This window comes from Astatotilapia calliptera, chromosome 23 (assembly GCF_964374335.1).
Source record: "Astatotilapia calliptera chromosome 23, fAstCal68.1, whole genome shotgun sequence".
In the NCBI taxonomy this organism is placed as follows: domain Eukaryota; kingdom Metazoa; phylum Chordata; class Actinopteri; order Cichliformes; family Cichlidae; genus Astatotilapia; species Astatotilapia calliptera.
Genome location: NC_137443.1, coordinates 6037210 through 6050483, shown reverse-complemented (window position 1 = coordinate 6050483; position 13274 = coordinate 6037210). Strand labels below are relative to the sequence as shown.

The 13274-nt window shown below is 39.9% G+C and overlaps 1 protein-coding gene across 1 annotated transcript; it reads left to right on the top strand.

The window, feature by feature from the left end:
• hapln4 (hyaluronan and proteoglycan link protein 4) lies at window positions 1-11292 on the top strand. Its single transcript, XM_026160048.2, has 7 exons — window positions 1-204; window positions 1330-1447; window positions 6129-6318; window positions 6567-6739; window positions 7847-7962; window positions 8328-8514; window positions 10079-11292. Exons 1-7 carry the CDS (start codon window positions 202-204, stop codon window positions 10468-10470), a joined length of 1179 nt encoding a protein of 392 aa, XP_026015833.2. The 5' UTR covers window positions 1-201; the 3' UTR covers window positions 10471-11292.
• The last annotated feature ends 1982 nt before the right edge of the window (window positions 11293-13274 follow it).

Sequence of the window (13274 nt, the reverse complement as noted above, 5' to 3'; positions counted from 1 at the left end):
GACTGCGGGAACGACCCACAAACACTGGTGGTTCCCCTGCAGAGTGAGAGAACAGCAATGGGACTGGAAACAGAGAGAAAGGTGGGGGGTGCAAGAGAGAGGTGAGTGCTGCTGCAGATCAGCGTTTAGCCTTGCTGAGGAGTTAAACGCTTCACAGCATCACATCGTCACCATCCAGGCATTAATCCTGTTGTGATAGCCATGGTAAGTTCATACACTTCTATGCTCGGATAGTATGGCTCTGCTCGGCAGTTCTGTGTGCTACGTTACCGTGCAGCTGCAGGGATGATCATTGGACTAACCTTGAGAGAAATGATGCAGCAGGGCTGTTTATAGTGTGCAATGTGCATGTAAAATAGCTGCTGCTTTAGTTACTCTGCTTCACTGAGGCCTGAATTCATGTTCAGAATTTATGTGGTGCACCAGAGCTGTTTCATAGGAAGTGATTATTCACAGGTGACGCTGACATTGCAGACCTCTAGCAGTGCATGCAGTGGCAGCATTTGCCTTGACACCTTTAAGATGACTATTATAATGATTTTATTCCATACACAATGAAGTGAAACTCTGACCTCTGCATATGCAGAGTGGTTTGCATTGCACCATCCCCTCGACCAATCATGGATATATTGATGCAGCAGAAACACTGGTGTCACATGCTGGCTCTGTCCATGCATTACACACTCTCCTGTGCAACAATAGCATTCAGGGAGAATTGTGTTTATTTATTTATTTTTAGCAAAGTTACCCTTTTGTGGTACCTGCCAGAGAACAGGTAATAACAGTCCTTATGTCTAATGTGTATGATAACAACAACAAATACCACATTTATGTTTTTCTTCAGTAGCTGCCATGATTTTTGTGTTGTTCCTGTGTGTAGTCTTTTGTTTACTAGCTGGCTGCCTCTGATCCAGGACTTTTCACTGAAAAAAAAATCTTTAAAATACTTCCAGTTCTTAATTGAGACACATGGCAGTGCAGATAAAAAATAGCAAACAAGCTATAAGTTTAAACTATGCTGTGAGAACTATGCTTCTCTTTTGTGCTGTGACTGTGAGCTAAAAAATTGATTAATATAATTGATTGTCTGTTTTCAGCCATTTGGTTACCAGCTTCAGTGCAGAGCATTTAAACAGGCAATATATGCATTTTCTGGTTGAGTTTTATTATTGCTGGAAAGTGCTAGGAAATGTTGATTTTATCCTACTTGTTTAGGATGTATCAAAGTTGACACTGTCAAGCTCAACTACTACAAGGCACTGCCAGCAAGTTCTACTAAGTTGTTTCCGATTGCGCTGGTTGTCATGTATGAGCTGTCCTTTCTTGCAGTTCTCAAAGGAGCTCCAGCCTCTGATCTTTGTGGCATTTATCCTGACTTCTGCTCTCTCGGTATCTTCCTCGCCTGCTGGCATAGAGAAAGGAAGGAGGAAAGTGGTGCATGTTCTTGGTAAGACCAGTTAACACTTTCATTTGTATGAACAATTACACTTCTCCAAGGTGAGGAGATCTTGATTTGCATTTATCTGCTCAATAACATGAATGATATGTAGAGTTTCTTCAGGATTTTTTTTTTTTTTTTACTAAGATAGTAATAAAAAGTTGGTGGAAAAGTTACTGGAAAAATCTGAACAGCTTTATTAACCTCAGCTGGGTTATCTTAGAGTCCAAGCAAAATAGACTTCTTTAACTTTTTATGGGCTTTGGGATCCGGAGCTCTCCACTAACTCTCCAAACTCAGTGCACCTGTATTCACATTAATATATAATATATTCCACATCCCACAGTATTTTGTGCAAAATTTCTTGGCAATTGCGATTTTATTCATTCATTTCCGTGACATTGGGCTGTGCAGACAAAACCGCCTTGGCCATTTTGTAACAATGATAATCTTCACAAGCAAAGCTTTCACTTTTGTTCATTATCAGAACTGTGAGCACCCAATTAAACACTGCCCACCTGAGGACCGAGATAAACGTTTGTCTTGTCAGAAAAATAGAGAATGTCAAAGATTAAACTATTGACTGCAGTACTTCTGGTTGTCTATATTACCTTCAGAGTAAAAGCTAAAAAGATCTATTTTCTCTTGAAATAAAACAGTTTAAAATAATTGAATTCTTGCTGTTGTTCAACATAACGTTTATAATTTTATTTATTCATGTAGTTTATGTGTTACAGACATGCTGGTACTTCGTGAATTTATCAGCTTCTAGATACAAATAGGTACAGGTTCGTGAAGCACACTCACTCTCAGTTCATGACAGCAGTCATGGGGTGAAAGTGAGGGTACACCCTGAAAAGGTTGCTGTCTGTTGCAGTGCTAACACAGAGAGGTGGACAATCATTCAGGCTCACACTGATACCTACGGGCAAAATAAAATGACAAATTAAGCTAACAAGCATGTCCTTGGATTGTGGGAGGAAGCCAGAGTACCTGAGGAGAAGCCCCTAAGAGAGATCCACACAGAAAGACCACTGGTGACCTTTCTTGCTGTGAGGTGAGGGTGCTAACCACTGTGTTGCCCTAAAACACTTTGATACTCTCGTTTTCACTAAGTGTGGCACTGTGGATTATGGCCAGACATCTCCACTTTGGTCTTGTCTGTTCAAAGGACATTGTTCTTGCAGTCTGTTCACATGCAGCCCTGCAAACCTAAGCCACGATGCAATGCTCTTTTTAGAGAAAAGTGGTTTTCCCCTTGCAAACCTTCCAAATAGGCTGTAACTGTTCAGTTCGCCCTTTCACAAATTTTACATTTGACATGCAAACTGAAGCCTGCAGAGTTTGAGATGTATCTTTTGTTTTGCACATTCTGACTTTGGGGTGAATTTGCTGGGATGTCCACTCCTGGGAAGATTGGCATCTGGCTTGATTGTTTTCTACTTCTGAATAATCTTTGTCACTGCAGAATGATGGACTTCAAATTGCTTGGCAATGGCCTTATTATTCTTCCCCGACTGATAGGTGGTAACAATTGTTTCTCTGTCTTCCGTTCTTGGCATTTCGTTAACACACACCTGAATGTTCCAGACCAGCAAGCTGCCAAGATTTGATTTTATAGAGATGCTCAAACGTTTTGATGACCATTTAATCAAGTGCATTTTATTAGCAGCGCCTGGTTGTGACTTTCCCACTCAGTTCCCATGGAAGCAGTAACGGTGAATAGTTTTTCACACATTGCTTTTGCATTTAAACAAACAAATAAACGATTAATGACTATTTTTAAATGCAATATGCCACATTTTGTTGTTCATCTGAGGTTTTATTTACATAATCTTTAGGCCTGTTAAGGACAAAATGTTTCTTTTTTTCTGTCCTGACATGCAAAATCCTAAAACTGAAATATGATGTACTTTATGTTTCATCAATTCCTATTCCTTTTAGGTTGTTTCTAGACTGGACATTTTAAAACATGATGGAAAACTTAAGTCAGTCGGGTACTGGCTCACTTGAGTCACACACTTGCTTTCTACTCTTTTTCTACACTGTGTTTAGACTAGAAGATGAATGAAATAGTTAATGTTGAAATCCTCTGTAGGCCTAAAATCTGATCATCTCCAGAGGAGTGGTTTATTTGAAGAATTTCAGTCAGGCTTTTTCAGTTCATCACAGCACAGAAACAGCATTAGTGAAGTTTACAAATGATCTTCTTATGGAATCTGACAGTGGACTCATCTCTGTGCTTTTCCTGTTAGACCTCAGTGCAGGTATCACTCACCACATCATTGACCATAATGTTTTACAGGTATTAGAGGTTACGTGTTAAAGGTGTAATTATGTACTTCCACAGGATTCGATACTGGAACCAATTCTATTTTCATTAAACATGCTTCCCTTAGAAAGTATCATTCAAAGGCATAACATACATTTTCATTGTTATGCAGATGATACTCAGCTTTATCGATCAATGAAGCCATACTACACAAAGCAAATCATTGAACTACAAAAATGTCCTAAATATTTAAAGATCTGGGTGACCTGTTTCCTGCTTCTGAATTCAGATGAAACCTAGGTTATGAACTCATCCCCAAAAAACCTAGAAACATGGTGTCTAACTAGATGCTTGCTCTGGATGGCATTACCTTGGTCTGCTGTAGCACTGTCAGTAACCATGGAGTTGTTTCTGACCAGGATGTGTAGGACTACTTTTGCGTTTGCACAATGTCTTTAAGATTAAAAACTTTTCTCAGGGTGATGCTGAAACTAGTTCATGAATTTATTTATTTCTAGGCTGTACTTTTGTAATTTACTATTATCAGGCTGTCCTAAAAAAATCCTTGAAAGGCCTTCAGTTTAGCCAAAATATTGCAGTGAGAGTACTGACAGGACTAGAAAGAGATAGCATATTTCTTCCATATTAGCCTCTTCATTGGCTCTCTGTTAAATCCTTCTCCTCACATACAGGGTGTTGAATGATCAATAATCGTCTTATCTTAAAGACCTCACGGCACCATATCACTCCATCAGAGCACTTTGCTCTCAGATTGCGGGTTTTCTTGTGATTCCTCTGTAATTAGAAGCAGAATGGGAGGCAGAGCCTTCAACTTTCTGTGGAACCAGCTCCCAATTTGGATTCAGGAGATAGACACCCTCACCACTTTTTATAGAGTAGGCCTAATACTTTCCATTTTGATAAAACAAATAGTTAAGGCTGCATCAGGTGACCCTGATTCCTCCCTTAGTTATGGTGCTGCTGGGGGCTTCCCATGATGCACTGTTTTTTCCTCACTCACCTCTTTTCACTCTGTGTATGTTTATAAAACACTGTGCATTTAATCATTTGTCATTATTAATTTCTGGCTCTCTTCCACAGTATTGCCTGTACTGTCTCCTTTCCCTCATCCCCAACAGGTTGAAGCAGATTTCAACAGATGAAAAGCCATGCTTCCATGGCTGGTTCTGCCTATTCTTCCTGTTAAAAGCGAGTTTTTCCTTCCCACTGTTACCAAGTGCTTACTAATAGTGGGTCATCTGACTGCTGTGGTTTTCTCTGTATTATTGTAGGCTCTTTACCTTACAATACAAAGCGCCTTGAGGCAAGTGTTGTGATTTGCCACTATTTAAATAAAACTGACTTGAATGAAAGTCCACATTAAATTATGATTTAGAAGCATAAAGCAGCCAAACAATGTTAATTTAAGAAAAGGTGAAGTGAAGATGAAACAGCAGGAGGGTTAAAACATTTGCAGATCCCCAGAGTAAACAGTGTGACCCTTTTTAAAAGTGACTGATGAACCCCTTGGATCTGAAAACACTATCACTGCTGGAAATTTTTAAAACCTAATGAAAATGTTAACTTTGTGTTATTTGGCTTAACATAAGTATGTCACAACATAACCTCCAACGCTGAGAAATAATGCGCTCAAAGTTTTGATTAAACATCACTTGATGCTTTTATTTGTGATGGTGATAAACAACTTTGCAGAGACCAGTAAGTAGTGACAGGACTAATTGCTGGCTGGCATGGATAATTGTAGGTGCCTTTATCTGGTCACAACATAGCAGAAAACCTTTTGCAGCTGCTCATTAAACATTTTAAATGTTTACCCCACACATGTTGTGAGTCTTTGGTTGCCTAGGTGCGTGTGCACACAGAGCGTCTGAACAAATGTCTGCCAAAAATGCTAAACAGGTCTTGTTATTGTCCATTTGGAGGAAGAGGACTGTGGTTACCAGTAGTCTTGGGTAATTTTGGTGAATCGCTCTCTGCAGAAGTGGAGGTTAAAATTGTAGAGTGAGTAATGTCATGATAGAGCAGACAGGAAGATGAGTGTGCTGCTTGCTGGACCCTTCGATAGGAAAAAAACGTTCTCCTCTGTTGATATGCTCAATTACCGGAGCAGTAATGTGATGGCACAAGTAAACAGCACACGCTTTATTAGCTGATGCTGATTCAATTTTTGCAGGCATCTTAGAGAGATAAGCCTCACAAATAGATTCAGAGACTGAATTTCATGATTACAGTTACAAGTATGGGTCGCATATTTCCCAAAATAGACTTCTGTTTAGTAATAAGAAAAAGAAATATTAGCCACAAACCTGCATATAAAAGAATATATTACTAAAAATCTTCCATCAGTAGCAGTGAAATAAACTGAGCCAATTTTCCCTCCTTCTTCTTTCCTTTCAGAGGACGACACTGGAGCCGTGATTGTGCAGACTGCCCCTGGTAAAGTGGTGACACATCGGGGTGGCTCCATCACTTTGCCCTGCAGATTCCATCATGAGCCGGAGAACGTCGATCCTGCTCGCATCAGGATTAAATGGACCAAAGTGACGGACACGCTGCAGTTCGAGGACGTCTTTGTAGCACTGGGAAAGTAAATTCTGCATCGTTATTCTCAGTTGATTCATCTTGCACTTTTGTTTTAACTAATTATGATTTCATGATTTTTTTTTTCCAAATTTGCTTTAGTTTCGCTAATTTTATTGATAAGATGCACTGACATAATAAACTCTGTCACACACAGTTTATCATCCAAGTATTTTCTCAGGTTGGAGCATTTTTCAATCATTTTGCTAACAGCAGCTGTTTTGAGGACAATGAGTGTCTTTCAAATCTCTCCAGGCAGCAGCGTGTGTTTGGATCGTATCGTGGCCGTGTGTTTCTGGAGCAAGCAGGACCAGGCGACGCATCGGTGATCATCCAAAATGTCACGCTGGAGGACTATGGACGCTACGAGTGTGAGGTCACTAACGACATGGAAGACGATACAGGATTTGTCAACCTTGACTTAGAAGGTCAGGCTCTGGGCCATTTGTAGGAAATTTTGTTGAAATGTTCAGTTTATTTGAGTTCACCGCATTGCACACTGTTATACTGTGAGACCTAAATGCCATCTTATATGCATGTATTTTTAAAGTCATTTTAAATGATTTTTTAGTTTGCTTTGTTGAATTTGAAGATGAAGATTTTTGTTCTGTTATATAATGATATTATTATTAAATACTGTTATTTAAAGGTATACTTATCTTATTGAATTTATGATTTCAAATTTGTTTTTGTCTTATTAAGTTAACTGTCATACTGCATTTTAATTGATTGATCTATACATTTTACTTATTACTTGTTACTCTTCTTTACAGCATTGCTTCAGCTCATTGTTTATGCAGAGTCATCTCAAGGTGCTGCCCCAGCATTTTGGACTTGAATTTAACACTAGAGACTTTCTCCTGGAGACCCTTCCAAACAACCCATTTAGCATACTAACAGAGGCCTGTAGAGTCTGAGATGTAGCTCCTTGTTTCTTCTTCTTCTTCTTCTTCTTCTTCTTTCTTTTAGGGTCTGACCTTGTGGTAAATCTTCTAGGATTTCCAATCCTGGGAAGATCAGCAACTGTCTTGAATGTTTTCCAGTTGTGAATAATCTTTCTCACTGTACAATCATGGACTTTAAATTGCTTAGAAATGTCGTTATTATCCTTTCAAGACTGATGGACAGTAACAATCGCTTCTGTTCCCAGTGTGTTAACACACATCTGAATGCACCAGTACAGCAAACTGCCAACACTATTTTTATAGAGTTCCTCACGCTTTCTCACGATCCGTTAATCAAGTGCACCTGGCTGCAACTTTGGCTTTTAATTCCCATGGAAGCATAAAGGGTGCACCTTGTGTTTTCCAAGACAGCACATATCTCTTCACTTTCTCTCTTCATTATTCATTTTTTTTTTACCTGACTCTATATGTCTGTGGTGTTTAATTTAATTTTAATTGCTGCGACAAAGGAATTTGTTAACTTTGGAATAACTAAATACCTAAAATAAATCTTATAATTTTAATGTCTGTATGAAATTCAGAAAAACTAAAGACATTTACAGCTTCCTACTTTGATTCTGTCGCCTGTAGGAGTGGTCTTTCCCTACTATCCCCGTGAGGGGCGCTACAAGCTCAACTACTACCAGGCTGAGGATGCTTGCAAAAAGCAGGATGCCATTCTAGCTTCTCATTCTCAACTGCACAAGGTGAATACACATACTTTAATTGAATTAAACATGGACGGTATGTCATACTGAGAAGGTATTGCTAGTTAGGATGCATAGAGATAACACCATCCATAGTACATTAGTCTACAGGTACTTTTTTAGTTATTACAATATGCTTACTTACTGATGTCATTAACTTTTTAGAGCAGTAGTAAGTCTGGAATTAAGAATATGGAGATCAGGAATTTTACTGCAGGTCAGTCCTCCAACTCTTAGAGGCTTTATGGAGTAAAGTCAAGTGCAATGGAGTTATGTCACAAGAGATAAACTGAATTTGTTCCCCTCTTTATAATTTCTTTAATCCTTTAGATCGACCCACTGACCTACATTATCTTCTTCTGCAGGCATGGCTGGAGGGACTAGACTGGTGTAATGCTGGATGGCTGGAGGACGGCTCAGTTCAGTACCCTATCTCTCATCCCAGGGACGAGTGCGGACGTAAGGACACCCCAGCTGGTGTTCGAAACTACGGCTATAGGCACAAAGAAGATGAGCGTTATGATGCTTTCTGCTTCACTTCCAAGCTCAACGGTGAGAGATGGAGATACATGACATACATGACAATACAACAAATAAGAAGTGCTATCAAGTATCTGTGACATGATATTAAGAAAGAACAAAAGCTTTCAAGTGCTACTTTGTCATGCTGCTACTTTTAAAAATAGGATGTTTCATGAGTGGTAGACCAGGGGGAAATGAGATCTCTGATCTCTCCCTGTGATCTTTGAGGCCTTAGGCCATTGGTTTTAAATAAGGGTATGTTGATTCAGCCCTGCTAGGGCCACAGTGTCCTCTGGGTAGAAAGCCTTGCCTTTCATCTCCCTGTTCTTTGATTTACATCACATTCCCACAGAGAGTCTGCACATGCTACCTTCATGTTCACAAGCCTAAACAAAAAAAAAAAAAAGAAAAGTAAAAGAGTTTTACTGGAGGAAAGGTATGTGTAGTCAAAAGTTATTCCAGAAAGACACCTTGGCTCAGAGTAGACAGTATTTAAAAAGCCCACGTTGATTATTATAAGAATAAACTGCTATACTCAGATTTGCAACTGGCAAAATATTTCTTGTTGGGGGAATAGGCAGACAGAAAGACTAGAAGTTAAATGTACCTGCCAAGGAATAGTACAACCTTCTAGAGTTTATGCTGGTATGTAGCCCCTAAAGAGTCATAGATACTGAGCTTCACATTTAACTCTTAGTGAGAAGAAGTTCGGCTTGTTGAACTGTTCAACTGCTGTGGTTTGAGTCTGCATCCGTGTTTAAGAAGTTTTAAAAACAGTTAAAAATGATTTTATTGAATCACAAACTGTTTTAAAATAACCAGTGCCTTTCCTTAGTGAGAAAAAGGTGGTTTGACAGAAACCTTAAACAATTGCTCATGGCTTCCCTTGTGTGTTAATTACTGTGGACAGTCTGTTGTGGGCAGGAGGTTTGAGCAGCGGTTGTGACCGATGCTGTGTCTCGGTCCAGCTGAAATGCATTTACTGAAAGTCCACTGGGGAAATATGAGACAATATTCTGCCTCTCTAATAGCCACCAGTCACATAAACAAGCATAAAATCAATAACTGAGCCAACTGCAAAGCTTTGCTCGCTGAGATGATTTTCATAAACCGTTGGCTTTAGAGACCAGCAGACGTTTATTCTTGGTTAGATTGTTTATTCTGTGCTGCTTTCTTAGGTGAAGGTACTTGTGATTCAGCTCAGTTCAAACTAGTTAGCTTATCAGGATACCGATATACTTTAATATACTGCCAGGCGAAAAGTCTCCTCAGAGGTATGAAGAAAGCAAAAATTGAAGCATTTTAAGAGTAATTTTAGACTTCTGCCTGCTGATACAGTATTGCCTTTCGATTTTTTGAGCAGCAGCCCAGACGGTTGTTGGAATGACTTGATATTCTGAACACAATCAGGCAGAGAGGCCAGGAAAACTGTGAATATCTACCCTCAGGGCTTAGCTTGTCTCTGGGGCTTCCTTCTCTCATTCGCTTCTCTTCTGCCCCCCTGAACAATGCACTGACTCTGTTTTCCTTCACCTTTTAACATGTTCTTACAACAAACAACTTTCCTTCGCCTCTCTCTTTTTTTCCGCCTTAGGCAAAGTGTATTTCCTCAAGCGCTTCAAGAAGGTGAACTATGCGGAGGCGATTAAGGCGTGCATTCGAGACGGTTCAGTGGCGGCCAAAGTGGGTCAGCTTTATGCAGCGTGGAAGTTTCAACTCCTGGACCGCTGTGAAGCAGGCTGGCTTGAGGATGGCAGCATTCGGTACCCCATAGTCAACCCCCGTTCTCGCTGTGGAGGATCCCAGCCAGGAGTCCGAAACCTTGGCTTCCCTGATAAAAAATTCCGCCTCTACGGAGTCTACTGTTTTCGTGAAAACAAGGATGAAGCAGTGGGTGGAACTGGGAAGACAAAAAGCACTATAGCGAGTTTGACAAAGAGGAAGAGCAGCAACAGCATCCCCGTGAACGCCACAAAGGTGATTTAAAGTAGGAAGACTGAGAGCAGGAGGGGGATGCAATTTCAGATTTGACTGTCGCCTAGCAGCCAGATTTCATTCATCACATTTAAAAAAAAGCAAAAAACACTCAGAGACAAGATGCACTCATTTGCAGAATTGCCAGAGAGAATAACAAGGCTGTGTAAAATTAAGGATGACATCTTTATAAGGGTGGTTTTCCTTTCGTTTTGAGTCATTCAGCTATCACGAGTGACTGTTAGCACATCTGTACCCGGAAAACTGCAAGAATTAATAGCGGCTTGATCATCACTCAGATCAGAGAGTCTAACATAAATGATCTTGTTTACATGTGTGAGTGAATCATGCTTTGGACCCCGCTGTGATCCTGATGCCAGGGTGAAAATATTCATTACTGAGAGAGAAATGGGATGAGCTGCATGGCAGGCAGAAAAAAAAAATATCCAAGAGTCACAGTTTTTATTGTACCTGCCTATATCTGATTGGTTGCTTGGTGAGCAACCCTCTGCACAATGTCATTAAGACCTCACAATCGCATCCTCAGAGCTGAAGAACAAGTAGTAAATGCTGAACTAGAATAATTGCACTTTAAACACATAGTCCTTTATTAAGGCAGCACCTTAACGAAAACCTAAGCAAGCATGTATTGTTTGGCTGCGAGTAGATCACAGGGCTGAATTAACATGAACACAAGCTACAGTAATTGCTGTTGACTGCACAGAGCCACCGATTGCACTGTCATTGCTAAATGCAGTGATCTTTATAACTGAGGATGTTTGCAACTACTGAATGAATGGATATTCAAGAAGAAAATAAAAGTTTTGGTTTGAACTTGTGTCGGTGCACTTCTTTCCCTCAATGATGAAATCTTTCTGAATTTGGGTGAAAACTGAAATGAAATACTTTCAGACAGAAGCAATGCAGTAAACACTGTACATCTAGACTGCTTAGTTGAGTAGTGTGTAATACTCAGCAGGGCAGTAGTATCTTAAAATTTCACAGGTTGTGCATTCACCAGAAAGGAAGATGTCAAAATTTGAACATGGTTGTCGAACTCGCTGCTGTATTTTGCTTTTATATTTACAGCTTCTTGCCGTTTTAGCCACACATTAAAAGCTTCTACTAAAGTGAGGGTGATAGTTACCATGCATGAATACCAGACAATAGCAAAACAGACAACAATGCTGATCCCTGAAAAAAGTCTGTTGCTGTTAACTAGCTACAGTACCTAGAATTGGCACTAAAATCGACATTACATGCAGTCATACCTGCCAGTGTACCACACTCTTTACAACTCAAAATAACAGACCCAGGGATAAGTATGGAACAAAGTCATTTAAAACAAAACAAACCTGATAGTGGTGTTGGAAGAAAAAGCAGAGGAGCAAAGTTCATACCATTAAATTTCCACCCAACTTCTTAGTTTTCAGTCTCACGTGAGACTTAAGATTTTTACTTTTGTGTTCATAATCAATTTTGTGGGTGTCACACTAATGTTTTTTGTGCTTTTGTCTTCCTCGCACGTTTGATTGTTTGCCAGTGACAGAAGCTGCTGAGCAGCGAACACAGCTCTGAGCGGAAACATGTTGGCACTGCACCAACACAGCAGAACAAACCATGTCATCGTCATAGCAACAGGCAGCTTGTAATTAAGTCAAGTTCATGGCAAGTCCAGCACCATGAAATAAATGCTGTCCGTGACAAACAATCACCTCTGTTTGCTACATGTTGACGTCTTTGTGCCGTTTTTTTTCCTTTGAGATGACGTCAATCATCAAAGGTGAAGATTCTAATGATTTGCTGAGCACTTTACCCAGTCCCATTAGTTTGTTCTACTTTGTGACATTAGGCAGAGCCACTAAATTAATGAGCAAAGTCCTACTTGATTAACTGTGGCATTTATAATTTATGAAGGATTGCGTATTCTGCACATCAGTAATGAAGTAATTCAGCTGTTTTTTTTATTGTGCTCGGGATTGTGACGGTAAGCCATTTGATATTTACAGTGGATGGCATTTAAACAGCATCTCGATTATGTAAGAGTGAGGTCACTGTAAATAAGAGGCGATATTTTAGACTCTGACTGCCAACTCTGAAATGAAATGTGCACACTATGCTTTTGTGAACATAATAGCAGTAACTGTAGCCACCAATCAAACCAATTTTGTGACACCAGCACAAACTACAGACACAACAGGCCAGGCAGGCGAAAGTTTGACGAGACAAAATGGCAAAGCTTTTTTAGAATCCCTTTATTTAAAATGAAAGACTGAACAGAAGTGAGCTTTGAAAGGAAACCAGAAAAAAAACCCTACTCAAATTTTTGAACCGGTTTGCTCAGAGTATGACCGTCGTACTGCTTTCATTTCATAAGGTCCTTTCACCGCCTTTTCTTTTGAGCATGAAATGAAATTAGGTGACCCTGTAACAACAGAACTGCCACACAGTGAATACAGAGGAACGATCTGGTGCTGGCTCTCATTTATCAGCCTGTGACAGAAGTCAGGCCCTCCGAACAGCTCTGAGATGGAAGCAGAAGGGTGGGGTCAAGTGACAGAAAAGAAACACGAGAAACAAAATGAAACAATATAGCTGACGTACACTGATATTACTGACACATGCACCTCACAGGTGTTTACTTGTAAGCCTGATTACACTTTTCCCTGCACAGACGTATTCTTCCACCTCAGACGTTTTAGACCTTTACCATTTCTTTAGGCCATTACATCAGATGTTCCCTTTCACTAGTGATACAGGGGCAACAAAGCACCATAAACAATAACTCGTTTACATTTGAGTGGACAGGCACACTA

Excerpts from the sequence above, each read along its gene's own strand:
- hapln4 (XM_026160048.2), top strand. Across the intron at positions 6,319-6,566 it reads GTCTTTGTAGCACTGGGAAA|GCAGCAGCGTGTGTTTGGAT; the intron begins GTAAATTCTGCA and ends AAATCTCTCCAG. Across the intron at positions 7,963-8,327 it reads CTCATTCTCAACTGCACAAG|GCATGGCTGGAGGGACTAGA; the intron begins GTGAATACACAT and ends CTTCTTCTGCAG.